General features: G+C 42.6%; 2 protein-coding genes across 4 annotated transcripts in view; one reads left to right on the top strand and one right to left on the bottom strand.

Annotated features, from left to right (window-relative positions):
* The window catches only part of VMP1 (vacuole membrane protein 1), a 68,180-nt gene extending 46,043 nt beyond the window's left edge, over positions 1-22,137 (bottom strand). Inside the window, exons 1-6 of one of the 3 annotated variants that reach the window (XM_071764737.1) lie at positions 22,037-22,085; positions 10,381-10,482; positions 10,036-10,144; positions 8,000-8,132; positions 6,369-6,459; positions 4,156-4,266 (exon numbers count right to left, since the gene is read on the bottom strand). In XM_071764737.1, the coding sequence (XP_071620838.1) occupies positions 4,156-4,266; positions 6,369-6,459; positions 8,000-8,132; positions 10,036-10,045 (345 nt within the window). In that variant the 5' untranslated portion in view covers positions 10,046-10,144; positions 10,381-10,482; positions 22,037-22,085. Of the gene's footprint in view, positions 1-4,155; positions 4,267-6,368; positions 6,460-7,999; positions 8,133-10,035; positions 10,145-10,380; positions 10,483-14,647; positions 14,687-22,036 lie in introns of those variants that run through there. The other 2 variants (XM_071764735.1, XM_071764736.1) reach the window with 2 other exon arrangements.
* Positions 22,138-22,806: 669 nt separating this feature from the next.
* PTRH2 (peptidyl-tRNA hydrolase 2) lies at positions 22,807-23,429 on the top strand. Its single transcript, XM_071764738.1, has one exon. It carries the CDS (start codon positions 22,819-22,821, stop codon positions 23,311-23,313), a length of 495 nt encoding a protein of 164 aa, XP_071620839.1. The 5' UTR covers positions 22,807-22,818; the 3' UTR covers positions 23,314-23,429.
* Positions 23,430-23,712: the final 283 nt, after the last annotated feature.

Raw genomic sequence — 23,712 nt, 5'->3', positions numbered from 1 at the left:
TTTGTGAGCTTTTCTTTTTAGAAGCACTTCAGTAATTTTATCTTGAGTCTCCTTACAAGCTCAGCTCCTGGAACCAAATAACTAAAAGGAATTAAGTTTAATTTAAAATATTTTTCAGTAATCCTGTCAGGAAAAGGTTTTTTTGTTTGTGGTTTTTGTTTTTTCTTTTAAACCATTTACACTGACTTTTTTTTTTTTTATTATTTTTTAAAAGCTAGTGGGCTCACCACTGCACAAGGTGTCTGGATTTTAATCTTTAGCTTCTAACCTAAACCAGTTCAGAGAAGAGCAAACCACAACTCACTTCAGCTGCAAACTACCACACTTCCAGGAGGCCAGAATCTGACATCTGTCAAAACCAAACCCTGGAACCAATTTCACAACAAAAGCAAGACACTGAACCCCTAAGCCCAGATAAACCAGCCCTATACAGCCAGTGCTGTCAATAAGGACACTGTCTTTTCAACTCCTCTTTAAAGGCAGTTTTCTGTTCTTTTTCATGGCCTGAAATGATTGCCATGCTCTCTTCCACTCTGCTGCAGAACACCCCAGTAAGAATTCAGTAACAACCCCACAGGACAGTCCTGAAAAACTCCGAGCTTTGGCGTGACCTCCACACATGACCATGCTCCTATTGTACCTCACGTTTCCTGTTTGTGCTGCTCCACAACCCTCCACCACTGACAACCCTTTCAACAGTTGCTCCACTTGGCTCTATCAGCCAGCAAGCAGAGATCCATATTTAAGAAACAAAAACACAAACACAAAGAGCCAAAGCCCGCTCTGCACTTTTGACCTGCGAGGAATTCATTCATCCCTCACCACTGCTGATTGTAACATTTATCATCCCCTTCTCCTGCAAAGCTTTTCCATCAGTGGTAATTCCAGGCTGATTTTGTTTGCATCTTTTGCAACCCATTTGCCAGAGCTGAACCCAAAGCAGATCACGAGGCAGAGCCTTGGGTGAGGGTGGCAATGACCCAGCCCCGTGCTCCATCTGGTGTCCCCTGCGCACTCATTGCATTTTGTGGCAGCAAACAGACCTCTTCCAAGATGTACAAATGCAAAGAAATTCCTGACGAGTTACCCTCAGTCATCTTCTTTTGGTAAGCAGGTGATTCATGCCATTTATATTTTAATATACCACCAGTGGGAGAAGAAACATCTCAGGACTCCGAAAAAAAATCCGCGTGCTGCTAAAACCGGGATCGAGAGTCGTTAATCACAGCAGTTTTATTTCCTACAGAATCACACCATGATTACTATTTTTAAAGTCTTGTTTATAAAGAATTGTGAAAAACCTTTGATGGACTTTGGGAAAATAAGCCAGCAGACTTGTTTTGAAAGCGTCAGAATAAAAAGGATTCTTGGAAGAGTGGCCTGCTTCCCTAATTCTGCGCCGAGGATCCGCTCCGTGCCAGCCCTCAGCTCGGTGCCAATTTGCAGCACGAGAATTGCTGCTGAAAAAGCCATGTCAAGTTTTACATTGAGTGCTGGCTCCAACTAAGGAAGCAGCATTAAGCCAACAGAGCAGATAATGTTCAGATTTATAATACATAGAAAGTTATCTAATCGCCAAAATAGCAATAAAAGGTTATTGTCAAACTAACTAAATTGATCTCCCTTTCCTAGACTGAGATGTATGCAGCAAGAACGTGCAGGCGACCAACAAAATCCACATCAGATGTGAACTGACATTACCCAGGGGCAGAAACATCACCCCTCACTGAGAGTGCATTAAGACTGTAAAGCTGACTTCACAAACTGTTCCCAAGTGCTCCCTTCTCAGCTAGCCCCAGGATCTCTCCTTGGGAGAATTCACGCCGCTCCGACGCAGCTGCTGAGAGATGCTCTGAAGAATTCAGACAAATTACAGTTTTCAACACTGGAAAAAACAGCAAACCAGGGAAAGCAAACACCCAGAGTCATTCATATACTGCTTCTATTGCATAACTGCTCCCACAATTTGCCCAGCTAACAGCTTGTGCTTAGGAGCAGCTCCTTAGGAAAAGAGTTGCAGGCAGTACATTGAAAATTTTTAAATTTAAAAAAAAAAAGATGCACCTGTGTCACAGCTGAAGGAGTTTGGAGCCACTGCCTGAACAGGTGCCTGCATGCCAACCATTCCTACCCCTCTGGCCCTTCAGAGCACAGACAATACTGCAAGCATCAACAAGAGCTCAGCAGCACATGGGTGGGCCCGAGAGCATTGTTCTTCAAGCATGTAATTGCATTCCCAACAATCTCACTCTACATACAGATTTTAAATGAGCAATTAATTACAAGCAATTTTAAAACACTTACTGAGTCTCTTCTCTATTGCCAGCCAACCTAACCCAGGCAGAAGATTTGCTCTTTTGCAACTTTGCATTTATTTGAACCCATAGAAGTTTTCTCGTAATGAAGGAATGTAATTAAAGTGTATGGAACATGAAAATAAGATATTTAGTAATGTAAACATTAGTACAGTGAGCTCCCCACTTCACCTGTGGTATTTCTACTTTTAGAGGCCGTTTATTCCAGTACTTCAAAGTACTCTCAAAATTTCAAAGTATTTCTACTTTTTTTACTGCATAGCTAACAAAGCAAACCCAGCTTGAAACTCCTCTTTTTAAACGCTGGAGCTCATAATCACCTCGTTTCCAGATGTGTTAAACTCAGAACACTATTCTGAAGTAATTTACCCTGAAAAGCTGCAGCAACAGTTTAAAGCCAAGACTCAGTGTTCCCTTTCACACAAGGTGTAGGGTCAAGCTGGGGAGACATTAAGGAGTGTGGCACGACACTGACAGCACATTGATGTAGGGCTGTATTAACAATATTAACAGTCCAGGTACTTAAAATGGCAACAGAGCCATGAGCTCCTGTTTTTACACTCCCACTGCCATCTACTGGCTGCAGAGCCAGATACACCCCACCAAAACATGACCCACTCAGGGTTCAGACTGCCCAGAAAGTGTAATTGTCCTAAATTTACAGTCCGTGGTAATCACTAAATCCACCACAGGAAGAAAAAGAATCTTTACTTCTTTCTTCCTACACTCGGTTTGGGACTGATGGTTTTGATTGATGCTCCCCCTGCATCAATGTGTCTGAGCTATTAACAGCATCTTCTCTGCAAGTCAGAGAGTTCTGTGCATTCCCAACCAGTGTTACACAAAAATGTTTGGACACCGTGTCCATCAGCTTTATTAAATTTCTGATCAGTGAGACTGGCAGCAGTATTTTTGTCTAGAAGGCTGTGCATGCATAAACTTGTTTCTGGTGAGCTCCAGTTTCCCTCCCCCTGCACCTTCTGCCCCCCCAGCCTGTAGGAAAGAAGCTGCACTAAGAATCAGCCTCGGACTATTTCAAATGCAGATGCCATTCGATCCAAGAGGCATTGCCCTGCTGTGCTGAAAAAGCCTGAGTTTCTGGTTTCTGCTGGCATTTTCTGTGTCATTGGTAATGATTAAAGCAGTTCTGAAAGTAAACATCTGTAATTGTTCCAAATACAAGATGACATTTGTTGCATAAACTGGTTTTAATTATTTTGTGGCCATGAATCCTTCTCTTAAATCCAGGACAGTGGTTTCGTAAACAAGGAACTAATCCAATGGCCAAAAGCAAAACACACCCAAACATTTCTCTAACTTTCCTAGCAAAGCTGAGATAAACAACACCACACAAATTTTCAGAACAACAGAAAATTATTTTATCTTTGCAAATAAACCTTTTTCTTGCTGTTATTTTAAAAGCAAAATTACTATAGGCTGACCTTTAAAAAATAGCTGCTTTTTTTCAGAGGTTTTGGCTAGAAACATGATCATTTTGAGATAGTAAAAGAAAGAATATGCTGAAACATTTTAAATGGAAACACTGGAGCTGCACACACTAGAAAATGTTCCACTTAAATTAGGAAAATTAAGAGGATAGAGCTTGCAGATTCTGACCCATTGTTTCAAAATGTGGGTTGACAGCAGGCTAATATCTCCCAGCTACAAAGCAAGGTTATGCAGTATAGAATATGAATCACTTAGAAGCATTACAGTGTTTCTTTTCCTTTAGAAGTACATAACATCTGGGACTTAAAGAATAATTTTTATTCACAGATATTAAAATATGCAAAATTAAAATCCTCAATTCAGAAAAAAACAAGGCATGGAAATTCCTTACCAGATAGAGCAGAAAGGTGTGGAGACCTGTTCCAAGTCCAACAGAGGACAGAATGCCTAATCCTACCCAGTAGGCACACCAGAAGAACTTTTTCTCCATATACCTCACATACTGAAAAAGAGAAGGTGAAAAAGAGGCAAAAATAATCTGATTATTATTACATCCCTCAGGGGAGAAAGTTAAAGCTACAAAGTAATGGAGATAGTTACCTGATTGCAACAACTGAAAGAAAACCCTAGGTGCTTCTATTTGCAATTTTTTACAACGACAACACAGACATTTACAGAAAACAGCACACTTCCAAAAGAAAAGCCCAGCATGCCTCAGAATCCCCAAGTTTCCAAGGAGGGAGATAAAAAAAAAGCAAACAGCAGGGGGTTGAAATACAGAACAGGGACAATAGGAGTGAGCAGCAAACCCTGGGCAATGTCTAGAGGAGCCCAAGCAGTGAGCAGACAGCTCAGGGAACTGCCTGAACAGATTAAACAAAGGAACAGAAGGAACTGCACTCCCAGCCTGTTGAATGCTTTATCTGGGACCAGTGAGCTCCCAGGTTTGGAACCTTTAAGTAACAATTAAAATGCTGGTTGGGGGTTGGACACATAAATGAGGGGATATGGGAAAGTCATAGCAAATTTGGGACATAAAAAAGTTGGGTTCACTGGGGAAAAGGGGAAGCAGCATCTCCCTCCCACTGCCAGGAAAGCAATCCTGAGAGGATGAGCAAAGCCTTCAACTCCTCTGCAGCACAGCCCCAAGGAGAGGCAAGGTGCCATTTTATGCCACCCATGGACCACCAGAACTAAGATGAAGTTGACCAGGCTTCGGCACACCAGGGTGTAAAAAAGTCCTGAAAATGGCAAGTGGAAACCACAGCTATGCTTCACTCTTCTGAGTATGCTTTCAGCAGAAAGGGGCTCATGCCCAAGCACACTGATGGTACAGACAGGCATTAGCAGGACTGCAGAGCAGGAGCTCTGGAGGAAGGTTGGGGAACAGATCCCTGCTGGTACACACGACTGAGACCCCCCCTCAGGCACCGGCTGGACCCTGCAGGTCACAGTCCCCAGTGCCAGAGGCACAGGTTTGCTCCCACCAAGCTCCAGGAATCCTTGAGCAGCGCTGCTCTGCCAAGCCCCGGGGCCATGTGCCTCAACACGTTTGTCAGAGCCATCTAGTGGCAAATCTCGAGCGGATCAAGCAGCTGCCCGGGACACCAACCAGGGCAGCGTTTAACAGTGTGATCACCAGAAACTGCCCACCCATTTACCACCCACCAACCTGACCTCACTGCTTTGGTGTCAAGGAGTGAGTGTGTAAGAATATGATGAGTTGAAGCAACTCCTTTCACTGCCTCTGGGAAGTCCTGGGAAGCCAGGACTCCTGTGCCAGTCACAGTGTCACTGCCTGTCCCTCAGCAGCCAGGGACACACCATAGCAGTGTGGAGGTAAGGAAGTTCTCTGAAACTGGGAACCTGCTGATTCCAGGGGCAGAGCAGTAAAACAATTCAGCTGCACAAGGAAATGCTCTGCAGGGTTTAAAAGGGCTGCCTGCCCCCAGGGAAAATCTGAAACTCTCAGGAGAAATTGGGAGGGGAAAGGTGTAGACATCATCATCACCTTATGCTGAAGCTATGGCTTACACCTGAAGGGATGCAAAGCATCAGTCTTCGTGTACTCCAAAGCACAAAAAAATTTTAAAACAGCCCCCTTAAAAGAATGAGGGTTAAGAAGCATTAAAGAATCAGATTCAAACCATGAAACCATTTTATGTCTAGATATAAACTTATCCCAACGTGGGACAGGGGTCAGGAGATCTTTCCCCTGCAGAAGAAACATTTCTCAGGAATCATGCAGTTCTATCATGACTCAGTTGAGCATTGCATCTCAAGAGCTCACACACCACTATTAAAAGCTTGTTAACAGCAGATGTGAAGGAGTGCTGCAGCTTTGGAGGTGTGCTTTGGAGGAATGGACAAGAAGGGGAACACCTACACAAGATCAAACATACAGCTGATTGTTCCACATCTCTAAAAAAAACCCCAAACAACTCATCCACACACAAGAGAGGAGTCGTGGCATGAGAAAGAAATATCCCTGGGGAGGGGGAGTTCAAAAGATACATTGCAATTCCAGGGAGACAATTCCCAGTCCATCTACTTCAGCACAGGAAGGATTAGTCACTAAGGAAAGTTAACTTGAAAACCTCATACCTGTTGATGTGTTCCTTCAATGTAATAGGTGGCTGTGAGCACTGCAAGCAGCAGTATAAAGGACACCAAGATACTTCGCCGATGCCACAATCTTAAAAGACAAATGGCAATTAAATTAATTGCAAATAAATTAAATTAGGGGCTTTTCATCATCCAGCATGCACTGCAAAATCACTTCAGTTCCCCCTATAGACTGGGTTTGCATAGATGTGGTCAGCAGGGAGAATGGCAGCTGAAAAGTCTGCCCTTCTAAAAGAAACCTCCCAAGAAAATATCTGGGGAGCTTTTATTCTTTATAGGAAAATCTCTGTTTCACTGTAACGTGAGATCAAAGCTCAGCCATGCCTTTTTCTTTATTAAAAAAACAAAAAACCAAAAAAAAAACAAACCCAAAAAAACCTCCCAAAGACCCAACAAAAATAAAGTATCTGTCTGAAACTAAATACAACCTGAGAACAACATGTAGCTTCTGCAGCCAAGAAGGTCCCAAACACAGGACCATCCATGGCTGAGCAAAGTGCAATGCAGGAAACATTAGGAAGCTACTACAGTAATGGAAGAAAAGTGTAAATTTCCTATAATCTGATAATAAATTACTTTTGAGCCTATTTAGCTTCATATACACATTGTACTTGGTGTGTATGTAGCAACACAGAATAGATTAAGCAAATAGATTTAGTATTTTCCAGGAAGCACTACTTGATATAAAAAAAAAAAAAACAAGTTCTAGCATCACTTAAAGATGTCAGACATAAAACAGCAAACTGTGAACAAAACCTCCCTTTAGCTAGACAGAAAAAAGAAATATGAAACACCATACAGGAAAACAGTCACCAATGTTTCACAAGAGATTGCAGTTACCAACACAAGCACTAGGATAGCTGCTACTGTTGGTTTTTTCAGTTGCCAATTTTACTCCTGTTTTTTACTTTTGATATCCTAAGCCCTCTCAAGCCTGAAATGTTTGGAAATAGCCATGCACTTCAGCATGAGCAGGGAATGTTAGGACTGCAACTCACAGATTTTCTGACTAGAATAAAAGCACATTTTATCCAGAATGTAAATAATGCTTAGGGAAAGTGCTCTAATAAATAAATTCCTGCTGTGAAAGGGACCACATAGCTTACAAGCAAAGTACCCTTTTTATTCTTTTATTCAAAGTACCCTTTGCTTGTCATAAACATCACTGAAAGTTCCACATACCCCTGGACCCTGTCCTGGTTGAGCTATTTGAAGATCAGAGATATTAACACATTATTAGATCAGGACATAACACTGCAGGCATAAGTACAACATCTCATGCCTTAAGGATCCCTAAACACTGCACATCCTCCTTCAAACTGGAATATTCAACTCTTCAGAAAGGAAGTTTGCCATTTTCTTCCACTGAATGGCTGCACTTCCTCACTGTATTCACACTTCTGTCATTCTAAACAGAAGGTTTGGGTACCCAGCTAGAAGTGTGGTATGTTCCAGTAGCCACCTTTAAGGTTCAAAAAGAAATTTGTTTTCTGAAAGAAGAATTTTAAAGTTGTGAATCATCAGGGAAAGGGAGATGTCAGAGTGACCTACTGAATCAGAGCATGGGTTTCCCCAGAATGCTTAGCAGAAGTTAAAGAAATTATCTTTACTTTATGGTCCATTCCTTCAAGTTTAGTAGAGTTTCCAGGAGAAAATACTGCAAGGTAACACGAGGCTGTTTCCACAGGACAATGTTCAACCTCTCTTCTCGGTCCCTTCGCTTTCTTTCACTCAAAGAGGACTCTGCAAATGAAAACCAACAGAACAGTAAACAGGCTGATAATTCAGATTCTAGTCCAGCCAAAAAGAAACTGATTTTTTTGTTGCCTTGATAAGAAAGCTCACGTGAGTCATAGTTCTATTCATCTCAAAGCATCTGCTCCAAGGGCATCAGGAATCAGGTGACTTTTTTTCCTCTGTGTAGCTGAGTAACCACTCAAGAAATAGGCAGAAAATGCAAAAAGCCTGATGTCTGTGTGAGCCTTCTGCCAGGCTCTGCACTCCCAGTTACAAACCAGCTAATGTATGAGGGTCACACATGACTCTGCAGAGACCACAGTTCACTCTGAACTTTTGGCATTTGGCTCTCTTCCAAAGCTATTCTCAGCCATCTCCAATCAAACCAGATTGAATTACGTGTGCTCTTTATACACTTCAGTCACCACGTAACTGGGTAAGAGCATCAACCCCCCCAGCTGGGCTCCTCAGGCTGTGCCTTGCTCTTCAGCTCCTCCAAAATGAGCCCAGCAGACAGGAGGTGCCCTCATGAAAAGGATCTGCAGCCTTTCACCAGCCTGATACACCAGAATCATAAAAGCATAGAATGATTTGGGTTGGGAGGGACCTCTAAAGGTCATCTAGTCCAATAAATTTGGTCAACTTAACTGCAGGGATTTGCCTGTACAGCACAGCTCCACGTTAGGGTAACACCACTCACTGCACTCTCCCATACAAGTAGAGGGGAAAGGTTCTTCCAGTAACTGTGTTATTTTCCACTTACAAACCAGTCGAGGTTAACAAAAACCCTGGCTATTTTTTTGGATGAGATTGGTGTGTCCAAAGGCTGTCAAGCTAATGAGTGGTAATAATTGTTAAGCTTTCAAATAAAATGGATTCCAAAATAAGATAAAAAAAGGAACACAAAACAATGGGAAGAACAAACAAAAATAACTCTTGTATCCAAACAGACACTGAACTTGCTTAAACACTGCTTACTGCACAAAGACAAAACATATGTATGCTGTTTTATATACTTTAAAGCACCACAGTAATATTCATAAATTTTAGATTTGTCAAAAGCTGTTGCATTTACAATATTAATCTTTGGCACCTCCAGCACACTGTAACTCAAGCTGTATTATTCCAGTAATTGAAACATGCTGCTTTATCAGATGCAGAGAAATTGCATACCTCATCAGTTACATAGCCCATGGAATTTTGTATTCTTTAGCTGTAAAAAATCAGCTGCTTTAGATGAAAAAACAGCAATTCTACGATGACAAATACTGGATGGCATCCACATTCCCCCAGAGTTACAGAATGATTTCAATAAAAGGCTTTGCTTTGTTCCATACACACAGACAGCTCCTCTTGAAATCCTTCATTCCATCAAGAATTTCTATTCTCTAGTTTTTCACTTCATGTCTAACAAAAATGCTTCAACCTTGGGTTTTTATGCCCCTGTTTTTAGTAAAGGTCACCACAGACAATGGTGCAAGGCTGTACACAACTTGAGAAATCACTTGGTTACAGAACTCAAATATGGAACCAGCACATTCAGCACTGAGAGGAAACAAACTAAAATGATTCTCATGGCTCTGCTGCACAGCACAGATAATTCAGTGACTCAAGGCTCTGCATGAAACCTTCTCAGGTTACTTTTCACAAGTCCTAAACATTCACCCATACTGCTTCAGACATAGCAGTAGGGAAAACAGAGGCAAAGCAGGAATTAGCTCTCTGCCTTATTGATAATTTATCATCAAAATGGATAAATTATAGTGAAGCTAAATGGCAACAGCAAAACCAGAAACTGGGAGACTAATAACTGGATTTCTCCCAGAGTAAAACTGATTTTCATTACCAAGTCCTAACTTCCCAGTGCCAAAGGGTGGGGCTGTATAGCCTGACTTCTACAGACACACACTTGCCAACATGGTTTAGTTTTTTCACTTGGTCCTGTTGCAGCCCCTGTTGGTACCCAAGTCAGCTTTACAGGGCTCACACACTTAGCAGCAACAGAGTAAGAACTTATTCTGTAGTTCAGAAGAGGGGAAAAAAAAAAGAGAGAACTGAATGGAAATACCCAATATAAACTATGCTGTGGCTTTACAACACATAAAACCTTTGGACTTCAGATTTAGAGTTGACTGAACTTAGCAAAATGGATTCAGGAGCTGAGGTCCTTTACATTATCTGGGCATAAAATGCCCCAACACAGACTTCCTTTGGAATACTGTGCTTTTTTACATGCCAAGCTACTTCCCCTTACCTGTGAAGTTCCCATTGTGCTGCTCTTTGCTCATTCCCACCCGTCTCTGGTCACAATCTGTTCCATTCTCTGCCATTTCATAGATCAGTCACGTCTGGGGATCTAAAGAGCAGAACAAAACCAAAAAGCATGATTTCTCCCCATTTCTGGTTAGGAAAGACTCCATTTACTCCATAGCCAAAGGACAGAGGCAAACAGTTTCCCAAATCACAGTTATCACACATCACACCATTAAAAAGGAGAACGTGATTCACTTCCCACAGTGACAAAGATGAAAACATTTCCACCTACATAAATCTAAATTTTTCACTGAAATGACAAAACTCCCTCACTTCTAACAACAGAACAAAAGGTTGCTAAACAATCCCTTCTACTGATCAGCTCACTGTTTGAGGTTCCAAAGCAGCAGAGCTTCACACAAACCTCTCTTCTTCTAAACACTTAATATTTGATTCTCATATTAGAAAGCATTTATTCTGGCACTAAACGTCCATGCAAAAAGACCTCTAAAACCTCCCAGCCTGAAAACACAGCCCTCAGCAAGGCAAAACTCAGACAACAGAACCACATGTTTCATTTTGCACAGGCTAATTTCTCTGAAAAGGTGAACTCTTCAGTGCAAGGGAGCTCTTGGATGGAAAGCTTTTCTGAAGAGTGTACATTCTGTCTGCTACTTCAGCCTCCCCTGAGTGAGATCAGCCCTAAAAAGTGCTAGAGAGCAGCTGTGGATTTCCTTATCCAGGAGAGTAAATAGTGCAATAACTGGAAGCCAGCATACATCAAAATGTTGTAAGAGCTCCTTTTCTTCTTGAAAAAGCCAAACAAACCAACCTGAGGAGCTGACAGTTCCAATGCAGTCAAACACAAAGAAAGTAGCCAGTCACACTCCTTGCTTTAAAAATCCTCTCTTGACTCTTAAACAGTTTCTGGAATTTTATTTTGGGAAGAGAAAAGAAAAGAAGAGAAAAGAAAAGAAGAGAAAAGAAAAGAAGAGAAAAGAAAAGAAGAGAAAAGAAAAGAAGAGAAAAGAAAAGAAGAGAAAAGAAAAGAAGAGAAAAGAAAAGAAGAGAAAAGAAAAGAAGAGAAAAGAAAAGAAGAGAAAAGAAAAGAAGAGAAAAGAAAAGAAGAGAAAAGAAGAGAAGAAAAGAAGAGAAAAGAAGAGAAAAGAAGAGAAAAGAAAAGAAAAGAAGAGAAAAGAAAAGAAAAGAAGAGAAAAGAAAAGAAAAGAAGAGAAAAGAAAAGAAAAGAAGAGAAAAGAAAAGAAAAGAAGAGAAAAGAAGAGAAGAAAAGAAGAGAAAAGAAGAGAAGAAAAGAAGAGAAAAGAAGAGAAGAAAAGAAGAGAAAAGAAGAGAAAAGAAGAGAAAAGAAGAGAAAAGAAGAGAAAAGAAGAGAAAAGAAGAGAAAAGAAGAGAAAAGAAGAGAAAAGAAGAGAAAAGAAGAGAAAAGAAGAGAAAAGAAAAGAAAAGAAGAGAAAAGAAAAGAAAAGAAGAGAAAAGAAAAGAAAAGAAGAGAAAAGAAGAGAAGAAAAGAAGAGAAAAGAAGAGAAGAAAAGAAGAGAAAAGAAGAGAAGAAAAGAAGAGAAAAGAAGAGAAGAAAAGAAGAGAAAAGAAGAGAAGAAAAGAAGAGAAAAGAAGAGAAGAAAAGAAGAGAAAAGAAAAGAAAAGAAGAGAAAAGAAAAGAAAAGAAGAGAAAAGAAGAGAAGAAAAGAAGAGAAAAGAAGAGAAGAAAAGAAGAGAAAAGAAGAGAAGAAAAGAAGAGAAAAGAAGAGAAGAAAAGAAGAGAAAAGAAGAGAAGAAAAGAAGAGAAGAAAAGAAGAGAAGAAAAGAAGAGAAGAAAAGAAGAGGAGAAAAGAGGAGAAAAGAGGAGAAAAGAGGAGAAAAGAGGAGAAAAGAGGAGAAAAGAGGAGAAAAGAGGAGAAAAGAGGAGAAAAGAGGAGAAGAGGAGAAAAGAGGAGAAAAGAGGAGAAAAGAGGAGAAAAGAGGAGAAAAGAGGAGAAAAGAGGAGAAAAGAGGAGAAAAGAGGAGAAAAGAGGAGAAAAGAGGAGAAAAGAAGAGAAAAGAAGAGAAAAGAAGAGAAAAGAAGAGAAAAGAAGAGAAAAGAAGAGAAAAGAAGAGAAAAGAAGAGAAAAGAAGAGAAAAGAAGAGAAAAGAAGAGAAAAGAAGAGAAAAGAAGAGAAAAGAAGAGAAAAGAAGAGAAAAGAAGAGAAAAGAAGAGAAAAGAAGAGAAAAGAAGAGAAAAGAAGAGAAAAGAAGAGAAAAGAAGAGAAAAGAAGAGAAAAGAAGAGAAAAGAAGAGAAAAGAAGAGAAAAGAAGAGAAAAGAAGAGAAAAGAAGAGAAAAGAAGAGAAAAGAAGAGAAAAGAAGAGAAAAGAAGAGAAAAGAAGAGAAAAGAAGAGAAAAGAAGAGAAAAGAAGAGAAAAGAAGAGAAAAGAAGAGAAAAGAAGAGAAAAGAAGAGAAAAGAAGAGAAAAGAAGAGAAAAGAAGAGAAAAGAAGAGAAAAGAAGAGAAAAGAAGAGAAAAGAAGAGAAAAGAAGAGAAAAGAAGAGAAAAGAAGAGAAAAGAAGAGAAAAGAAGAGAAAAGAAGAGAAAAGAAGAGAAAAGAAGAGAAAAGAAGAGAAAAGAAGAGAAAAGAAGAGAAAAGAAGAGAAAAGAAGAGAAAAGAAGAGAAAAGAAGAGAAAAGAAGAGAAAAGAAGAGAAAAGAAGAGAAAAGAAGAGAAAAGAAGAGAAAAGAAGAGAAAAGAAGAGAAAAGAAGAGAAAAGAAGAGAAAAGAAGAGAAAAGAAGAGAAAAGAAGAGAAAAGAAGAGAAAAGAAGAGAAAAGAAGAGAAAAGAAGAGAAAAGAAGAGAAAAGAAGAGAAAAGAAGAGAAAAGAAGAGAAAAGAAGAGAAAAGAAGAGAAAAGAAGAGAAAAGAAGAGAAAAGAAGAGAAAAGAAGAGAAAAGAAGAGAAAAGAAGAGAAAGAAGAGAAAAGAAGAGAAAAGAAGAGAAAAGAAGAGAAAAGAAGAGAAAAGAAGAGAAAAGAAGAGAAAAGAAGAGAAAAGAAGAGAAAAGAAGAGAAAAGAAGAGAAAAGAAGAGAAAAGAAGAGAAAAGAAGAGAAAAGAAGAGAAAAGAAGAGAAAAGAAGAGAAAAGAAGAGAAAAGAAGAGAAAAGAAGAGAAAAGAAGAGAAAAGAAGAGAAAAGAAGAGAAAAGAAGAGAAAAGAAGAGAAAAGAAGAGAAAAGAAGAGAAAAGAAGAGAAAAGAAGAGAAAAGAAGAGAAAAGAAGAGAAAAGAAGAGAAAAGAAGAGAAAAGAAGAGAAAAGAAGAGAAAAGAAGAGAAAAGAAGAGAAAAGAAGAGAAAAGAAGAGAAAAGAAGAGAAAAGAAGAGAAAAGAAGAGAAAAGAAGAGAAAAGAAGAGAAAAGAAGAGAAAAGAAGAGAAAAGAAGAGAAAAGAAGAGAAAAGAAGAGAAAAGAAGAGAAAAGAAGAGAAAAGAAGAGAAAAGAAGAGAAAAGAAGAGAAAAGAAGAGAAAAGAAGAGAAAAGAAGAGAAAAGAAGAGAAAAGAAGAGAAAAGAAGAGAAAAGAAGAGAAAAGAAGAGAAAAGAAGAGAAAAGAAGAGAAAAGAAGAGAAAAGAAGAGAAAAGAAGAGAAAAGAAGAGAAAAGAAGAGAAAAGAAGAGAAAAGAAGAGAAAAGAAGAGAAAAGAAGAGAAAAGAAAAGAAAAGAAAAGAAAAGAAAAGAAAAGAAAAGAAGAGAAAAGAAGAGAAAAGAAGAGAAAAGAAGAGAAAAGAAAAGAAAAGAAAAGAAAAGAAAAGAAAAGAAAAGAAAAGAAAAGAAAAGAAAAGAAAAGAAAAGAAAGAAAAAAGAGTCCCCAAATGCTAAAGCATCTTATTTGCATTGCATTTCTCCCTGAAACCCACAATTTACAGTTTCTGCTATGGTGATTTTCTTGGAAAGAAAAGTTGTATGATGTTAAAATGACAGCTTATATAAAACTGTCTAGTGGAAATTCAAGTTTTACAGAAAAAATACTCCCCCTTTGATTTCTGTTAGTGTTCAGAGCCAAGCAGTAGCTCAGGTTTGGTAAAGAGGAGGGATTATTGCTCCTTTGATTCAGACTGCAATAATTTTGCCAATTTAAAAAAAATAACATGTTAGAAGATTTCAGATACTGTATTTGTTTAATATTTACAGGGTTTTGCAAGTCAATTTTAGACAGGTACAATCCTTATGCATTACTTACAATACAGATAAAATTGTTAGCTATGATATGATTATTAAAAAGGAGTTTTACTTAAAAACCAGGAGTCAAAGCCATCCAGGTCTCAGGAAGGAATCCAACACCTTGAAATACACAGAACAAGAAATCTATCCAGTTCAACAAGCATAAACTCATCTTCTGCATGTCACAGGTTTTATTCATTGAAACCTGGGCCCCAGAATACTCAAACCACCAAGAAAATGAATAAAACAGCCTTGCAGAAGTTTGCTTCTGAAAAATGCTGAAGGGCTCCCCACTCAGCCAAGGACAGGGGACTGAGCTGCTGCAGCAAGAGCTCTACAGCATCGTTCTGCAGTTAACAGCAACTGAAGGATTGCTCTGAACTGCCCAGAAACGTGAACCTCCTCCCACACCAGTATCAAGAGGATAACTGGTCAGTTGCTACAGTGACACAAGGATCAAATGCTTACCCACCTCCTAATTTCATTAGGACATCATGTCCCTGGAGATGGCAGAGTGTTTTGTTTCTACTAGCTGCACTTGCTCATGGTGCTCTTATTTGATACATATATAAATGAATATTTGTCTAAATATACAATATAAATTTACGCAGGCATGCACACATTTACACCCTGAAAGCTGAAATTTTAAAGAGAGGAATATTTAAATTGGGCCTCCACAGTTAGAAAGGCAGATGTACACAAAAAGATGTTCAGGAAGCAAAAGCCATCAGAGCTGTTCTGCACACAGCCATGCTGAAAAAAATTGCTGATTTAGGGAATTTCAGTCACACTTTGTTGGCTTAAAATATAACAAATATTAAAACAACACAAAGCAAACTCAAACAGAAGCCACAAGTTCCTAATTTTGAAAATCATCCATCTTCCTTGTACAGAACCTAACAAAATCCTGCCTTCAAAACTGAAATCTGAGTTGGTTTGGTCTCTGCTGTCAGGCTAAATACATTTCAAGAAAGTTAATTCCCTGTGATACAAATTACTGTCCATGTTTGATGCTGAAATCTAGGCTGTGCACAACACTCCCTTCTCCATCAGCTGAATTCCACTGCAATCCATTAAAAACATCTTCCTGGCACCAAAATAAATCATCAGTCTGCAGGGATCTCAGGTGTGTTCTTACATACATATTCCAGCTTTCACAAGCTTAACTAGCAGAGCCTGGTTTACCCTGCCTGCTTGGGAAGGCACTAATCTGGGATTAGCTTTGCATAATGCTACCTCAAGTACAGAAGTCAACATTCACAGCAAAGCAGATCAATAATCCCCTTGCACACTTCTGTAGGGTCAACACTTGTTAAGAAGGTCCTAAAGTACACCCATTCTGCAGAACAGCTCTTAAAACTTGAATTTAAGGATGCAGTTGACTGGGAGAGTTGATACCTATGACATGGCAAGTTCAGAAAGCCTTACTGGCTTCAGAAAAATTATCCTTAGTTTACCAAAATCTAATTATTCTTAAAGCATCTTAGCACAAAGAACTGGAGGCTGTGCATCCAGAAAAGCTCAGCTCTCTGATCTGTTTGATGCCTCTTACAATCCCAAGCCCTGCACTAATGTCTTCCCATGGAGATTCAGCAGAGTGGGAGTCTGACCCAAAATGGAGTTACCCTTCACTACCCAAGTCCACATCCTCAAAGCCTACACCAAATCCACCAGAGTTCACCACAGGAAATGAAAGGCCATCTGCTAAACAGAATTTCTCTTCTTATGACTGCTGAAAAAGACATGGAGTCCATAGCTCAAAAACAAAAAAGTAAATTGCCTAATACATTGACTAGTGACCAGCAAACATAAAAATAAACTATTTAAAAGAGTGAGAAAAAACAACTTTGAACAGTTTTTGTATCAGAGTGGCTTAGGTCATCTGGTAGAGCTGTGCTCACACAACAACTCCTTTGTTCTGGGCTGAACAAATAGCCCCCAATTCATTATTCAGCTTTGGTGCAATCCATAATGTAAAGTATAAAGAGACAATTATAGCTGGTTGGAGATGTAAATTGGTCAACAAAAAGGGGCTTATGGCAACTGTGACTGGCACTTCACAGCCAAGCCAGACAAAGCAAAACAATCTATTAGAGCATGAACACATAAAAACATGAGGCCCTGCAATCTCTGCACTGGGAAATCAGAGAAAAAGACAGAAGTCTCTTCTTTCTGAAGCCCCCAAGTGTTAGGCACACTGATGTGTAAAAAAATAGTTGAAGGCAAGGCAGTTGGGTGCTTGGAGGAGCAGAGTGTGGACTCACATTCTGTATTAAGGATTTCTGGAGGACTCCTTTCCAGCCTGCTGGAAGGAGAATGTTATTAACCTGTTCTAATGATCACTCAGACATTGTTTGAACTGCTAAGTCGTAACACTTCTTACTTAAAGACACCCTGGAACCCTCATGTCCATCAAAGTTGCTTGTCACACAGCTGCTACAACCAGATTTACAGCTCAAACAGTTTTGCTGATGTTTGCTCCCTACCTCCTTACCAACACCACCATTTTCATCACTTGCAGCTGAAGCCAAACGCTCCAGCTCTGCAGGTATTCTGCTGCTGTTTTCTCCTCAGCTTTTCTGATAAGCATTTCTTCTTCTTTATCTACATCACTATTCTTCAGCCCAACAAAGAGAACAACAGATTGAAAACCAGACTCTCATACAGATTGTTACAACCCTGTAACAGTTGTTTCAGTCACCAAAAGCTCTACAGAGGCAACAATTTGCACAGGGAATAGATTAACAGTTTCTTGGCAAAGTAACAGCTTGGAGAGCACTTTCCCTGAGAAGTCTGAGACTTCCAGGTAGGGGAACACAGGCAGGTAAGGGATGAGATCAGTCAGAAAACACTACATACTCTTTCAGCTCTGCACAACTATGTCACTCTTCTCTAGTTCTGCTGTACCTGAAGCCTGTGGAACAGACAACCACGTCCCCAGCTCTGCAAGACCACAGTGACTGCTCCTCCAAACCTTCTGTCCCTCCAGGGTAAGATAATACTGTTCATCATGTGACACAAAACTGACACAGTCCCCAACGTGAAGGTTAATAACTTTCCTAAAGATGATAGAATATAGAAAAAGTAACTGCTTGATGGGTTTTGTTTTTTTTTTTTCAGTCCTTTAACACTCAAGGGAAGCACTCAATTAAAATAAATTAGGGCACAGCTGAAAGGTGTTCAAAATCTCCGTAGATTTTGCTATAATGGGTTACTTTGATACCAGTGCATTTATTCCCATACTAAAAATCTTTTTTCTAACTAAAATAGTTTAACCTCTCAAAGGAAAAGTAATTCTGTAAAGACCACAGGTTTCCATTTTGTGGGTTAAGCCTCTGTACACCAGACCTAATTTCCACTTCCTACCCAAACAGCAATTCAAATAAAGTCATCTTACAATTTAGAGGTAACATTTCTGTTTCTCCAAAATTACTTTGGGACACCTTTTAGCAAAGAACAATTCAATACTATTGTACTACAAGTTTCAGGGGTGTTGTATGATTTATTCTGGGGTTACTAAAAGTTCTGTCCCTGCTGTTAAGGCCACATATATTAAACTGCTCTCTCTGGTGGATTTTCCCAGGTGAAACAGGAATATTGATGGCTGAGTAGATCCAGCAGTAGAATCAGTAGAGTCACTACACAATAGATAGATGAAAAGGGATGGAAGATGGTAGGAAATCCAAAATTCACATTGTTCAGGCCTTTATGGTGATGTCTTGCAGAAACTTAAAAAAAAAAAAAAAAAAAAAAAAAAAAAAAAAAAAAAAAGAGAGAGAGAGAGAGAGGTTTAAATAAAAGAAAGGAAACAAATAACTGGGAACTTGAAGATTCTGAGTGCAGCATCCCCTGCAGATCCCAGCTGAGCTCTGTGCTCCTCAGGCTGGCAGGAAGCAGCAAATCACCCGGGGTGCAGTGCAGAGCTGACAGAACTGACTGCTCCTCCCCGGGGGGTTCTCAGGGAGCAGCATTCTGCTGAGGGGACCACAGGAGAGACCTCCTCAGTGTCACCCCCAGCTCCCAGCTCAGCTGGGAAAGGCAGCATGACAACACACTGCACTCAGTGGCCTCTCTCAAACAGGGATTTGGAAGGAAGGGCCACACAGCATTGGGGGAAAAAAAAAAATTAAAAAAAAAGAGCATAACTTAATATTCAGGTGCTTAAGCAGACACTGGATCTTGCACATCCTCAGCTCCAGAGGGCTACACAGAAATCCAGGCTCCTGTTATCTGCCAAGATGTTTGAAGCCCTCAGGCTGCATTCTGCCTTCAGAAGGTGGCAGCCAAGCTCTCCCCTGTGCTTCCAAAAAGGCACAGAGGAAAGAAAGGTCACAGAGGTTGTCACAAGGTGATAACACCTCCTGCACACACACACAAAATAAATAAATTTAAAAAATTAAAAATAGGGCTGCTAAAATTTGACTAGGAAAGCACAAAAAGAGGAGTATAAACACAGCCTTCAGAATCACCACTTCTGACCCCTCTAGCAGTGGTGGAGAGTGCAGATTTAGCAGCAACTTTGCCTTTATCCAGTCTTGTAAGTGCTGGGAGACAGATTCCCCCACAGGAAGATGCTTGAACCTGCCCAGGCATTATATCCAGGGTGCTTCTTTTCTAAGAGGAGGTACAGCAGAGATGGGTGGCAATGAAGAGAAGGACCTAACAACTCCCCTAAAAAAACCCAGTAACTGGAACATGCTCCTGAGACAACCACTTCTGCTTTCCACAGTCACTAACAGTCTCCAGCCACAACCAATTCAGTCAGAGGTTACCCTGTGGCTGTTCAACCACACTGCCCACACAGGGGGGAATGCCAGGATAATTCTGAGCCTTGTCTCCCAAAAAGCTCAGTGTTGCAACAGCTTCAAGGCCATTCTCTTAGTTCTCATGGAATGGCAAAGTCCACCCAACTCAATTCCACACAGGTAACAGGAGTTAAAGTTCTAACCTGCAGATGCCAATGTTTGCCAGCAGTAGTGCTCCAGAAAAACCAACCTACAACCAACCTGCTCCTACAGTACCTCATGAGCAAGGAGGTTTTTTTGTTTTAAATCAAAGTTTCTCAAGAAACAAGAGCTCTCAACACATGCACTAATGACAAACTAATTCTGAGGAGAGGCATTCACAAGATGTAGCCAAAAAGTCATGACATTCAAAAGATATTCCAAGACAACCCAGGAAAAAAGCTTTAAGGTGGGAATAGTGCAGCCTTGCTTCCCAATCACTCACCTTCCCCATGGCTACTTACCAGCCACTTAAAAGCTACCAAATCCCCTCCTGACCAATCCCACATAAATTACAAGTACCATTGATTTCAGCTGTGAAGTAGGGCAAGCATCTTAGCTCAAATTAATAAGTAGCTCTCACCTCCCATTGCACAACTGGAAACGTGTTTGGGTTTGGTTTTTTTCTTTCCACCTGAAAACATGGGATGAAGAAATGATTTCAGCTGTTGCTTGTGACCAATATGGGACACAAAAAAGTCCCATGCTGCAGAGAGAATGGATTGAAAGAGACTTGGCCTAACGAAGCTCATTTCAATAGGTAAATAAATGCATCAAGAAGAGCTTATTTGTGCTACCATAAGGTAAGATGATAGAGAACACAAGAACCCCTGAGTGACCCATATGGCAGGAACTGGGGTGAAACAAACTCAGAAGAGCAGAAGTCCCAACAGCAAAACCAGCACCAAAAGCCACTGGTCAAAGAGAATTCATGTGCTCCAAGGCATGAAACAGTAATATCACTTTCTCTCCACCTCAGAGCACCCAACCCATATTATTGTCATTAACTAAACCAGGATACCCACTTGTTGGTAAGCACATAGCAGAGAAAACAAGGACATGAGAGAAACCTGAAAAAATGTCATCCGTGCAGTTCAAAGGGGATAACCTGGATTCACAGAACTTGGGAGAAAAACAACTACTATCAAACTTATTACCCCTACTCTCAGGTCACCTAAATGACTTGACAAACATCTGTGAGGCAAAGTGGGAATCTCCCTGGTTGATTACCTTCTGGAATCACTCGATGCCGTTGGACAGAGGACTAAAAACCAACACACACACACCTAGGTGCTTCACTTCAGCCAACAGACAGGAGACATTAAGGATCCTCACAGACTTGGGCCCGGCCACCCGGGCTCACAGGACAAGGCACAGCCTCCAGGAGGGCAGAGGACTCTGTCAGCAACCCAGCAGGGGCAGCACAACACATTCCTACAGCAGAATCAAACCAGGACCCTCATCATCCAACTCCCCGCAGCTGGCAAGATGAATTTCTCACTGTCTCTGCGGCGGCCCAAACCGGGGCCCGTTCTGCCGCACGGCTCCGGGGTTTTTCCCCGGCCTGAGCAGAGCGGATGCCGGAATTCTCACAGCGCTGAACCGAGGCGACGATCTCGGCCCCGGGATCGGCTCCTTCCCCTCACGGCCTTCACCCTTCCCACACTCGGCCGCCTCCCGCTTGCCCCGCGGGCCTCTCCCGACACCCCCGGACTTGCATAACACCGCCTGGGCCCTGGATGGGTCACGGTGCCCCGGGACACCTTCCACAACCTCGTCCCCAACCCCCCGACACCCTCCTCTCCTTCCCACACCGGGCCGGGCCTGCACGCAGCCCCCGCGCTGTTACCATGGAAACGGGATGGGAGCGCGCGACCCCGGCCTCAGGCGGCTGAGGAGAGAGAAGCGACTGAGGGGAGGGGAGAGAAGAGGCTGAGGGGAGGGGAGAGAAGAGACTGAGGGGGGGGAGAGAAGAGGCTGAGGGGAGGGGAGAGAAGAGGCTGAGGGGGGGGGAAGAGAAGAGGCTGAGGGGGGGGGAGAGAGAAGAGGCTGAGGGGGGGGGAGAGAGAAGAGGCTGAGGGGGGGGGAAGAGAAGAGGCTGAGGGGGGGAGAGAGAAGAGGCTGAGGGGGGGGGAGAGAGAAGAGGCTGAGGGGGGGGGAGAGAAGAGGCTGAGGGGGGGGGAAGAGAAGAGGCTGAGGGGGGGAGAGAGAAGAGGCTGAGGGGGGGGGAGAGAGAAGAGGCTGAGGGGGGGGGAGAGAGAAGAGGCTGAGGGGGGGGGAGAGAGAAGAGGCTGATGGGGGGGAGAGAAGAGGCTGAGGGGGGGGGGGGAGAGAAGAGGCTGAGGGGGGGGGGAGAGACAAGCGACTGAAGGGAGGGGGAGAAGCGACTGAGGGGAGGGGGAGAAGCGACTGAGGGGAGAGGAGGCTGAGGGAGAGAGGGAGCGGCGGCTGAAGAGGGAGAGAAGTGGCTGAGGAGGGGAGCAGCGGCTGAGGCGACTGGGGGGGAAGAAGCAGCTGAGGAGAGGGAGAGATGAAGCTGCTGAGGAGAGGGGGGGAAAACAGAGCCGGCTGAGGAGATGGCGGTGCGGAACTCGCTCCCTGCCCCGCTCTCCGGGGAAGCCCTTACGGCAGCTGAACCCCAACCCGTCCCTGGGCCCGTCCCGTCCCGCACTCACCTCACTGCTCGCCGGCGGCTGCCGCTGGTCCGGGGCCAACCTGGAACTGAGGGGCGGATGGGGAGGGAATGGGGGAGGGGCAGCTCCGCCTCTTCCCGCCCACCGGCTCGCGCCACTTCCCGCGCGCCGCCATTCCCCCTCCCTCCCCCCGCCCTTTGGCGTCATCTCCGCGCGACGGCGTAGGCGGCCCGGTGGGCTCGTGGCAGGTGAGGCGCTCCTTGAAGGTTCCGGACCCAGTTCGGTTCGGTTCGGTTCGCCCTGCCCCGCCCCGGGTTTTTGTTTCATTCTCCCCTCGGGTTCACATTCCCCCGGTGCCGTCCGTTTCCCGCCGCGGTTCCGCCTCGCTTCCTCCCGGCACCGAACCCTCCGGTGACGTTTGGGTTCTCCGTGTGAACTCAGCCGCCGGTTCAGCGCTTCTGGGGGTCACTTTCGCGTAATTTGCGAGGTTGTTTTTTTTTTCAATCCTCAGCCTCAGGCCGTTACGGGCCGGTTCCGAACCCTCACCGGTGCTGGCGGTGACAAAGCCGCTGCCGGGGCTGCGGGGAACGGCGCGGAAGGGAGGAGGTGTCATTGGAACCATGGAGACGGATCTTTCCTCAGCGGGAGGGTTGGAACATCATTACCTTTAAGCCTTTTCCAGCCTAAACCATTCCGGGATTCCTTTTTTTTTTTTTATTATTATTATGTTGTCCCCCAAAACCAAGCCTATAAACTGTCAAACCGTAAAATTTCCCTTCTCCCTCCCCTCTTTTTTTCTCAGAGAGGTTTCCCCAAAATCCCTCATGGATTATCTCTTCAAGCCCGGGCTCCTCAGCATCATCGCCGGAGTTGCCTGCGGGGTGTGCCTGGGCTGGGGCATCCGCGGGAGGCTGCGGGGACAGCCCGGGGCGGCGGGGACCGGAGCGGAGGTGATGGGAGAGTCCGGAGAGTTTAAAATGGTTCTGATTGTCCGTAACGACCTGAAGATGGGGAAGGGGAAAGTGGCGGCGCAGTGTTCCCACGCGGCTGTCTCCGCCTACAAGCAGCTCCAGAGGAGAAATCCCGATCTCCTGAAACAGTGGGAATACTGCGGGCAACCCAAAGTGGTCCTGAAAGCTCCCGATAAAGAGGCTCTGTTCCAGCTCCTGGCTGAGGCAAAGCACCTGGGACTGACTGTCAGCTTGATCCAAGATGCAGGGTGTACCCAGGTAGCTCCGGGCTCCCAGACAGTCCTGGGGATTGGACCGGGACCAGCTGATGTAGTAGATAAAGTTTCTGGTCACCTGAAACTGTTCTAAAGCAGGGACCCAAGGAATCTGAATACACTGGTGTGTGCCGGTGCTGAAGGGAGAAAAGCTAAGTTTTTTTTTTTTCCTATTGTGTTCTCTTAGTATAAATAAAATCATTTTTTAAAGAGATTTAGATTTGCAAATCATGAATTTCCCTTGCTGTGTTCTGAAGTGGGCAAGAAAATGCTGAGCTCAGTGGAAGGGGAGAGAGTAGAGCTGGGAAAAATCTACTACCCCTAAGAAAGAACTTGTGCAATTAATTGAGGATTTTCCATTTTGATTTACTGGTTGAATGGAACCCACAAGTAAAGTGAATGTCTCGTGTGGCAGGTTCATCTCCTCTGCCTTACAGGCACAACAGGTTTGTTGTGTTTCTTTTATTTTTAAAAAAACCAAAAGATATTTTTT

The sequence above is a fragment of the Heliangelus exortis genome, chromosome 21 (assembly GCF_036169615.1).
Source record: "Heliangelus exortis chromosome 21, bHelExo1.hap1, whole genome shotgun sequence".
Lineage (NCBI taxonomy): Eukaryota > Metazoa > Chordata > Aves > Apodiformes > Trochilidae > Heliangelus > Heliangelus exortis.
Note: the sequence above shows the minus strand (reverse complement) of the source record. Positions and strands in the feature narration are given on the sequence as shown.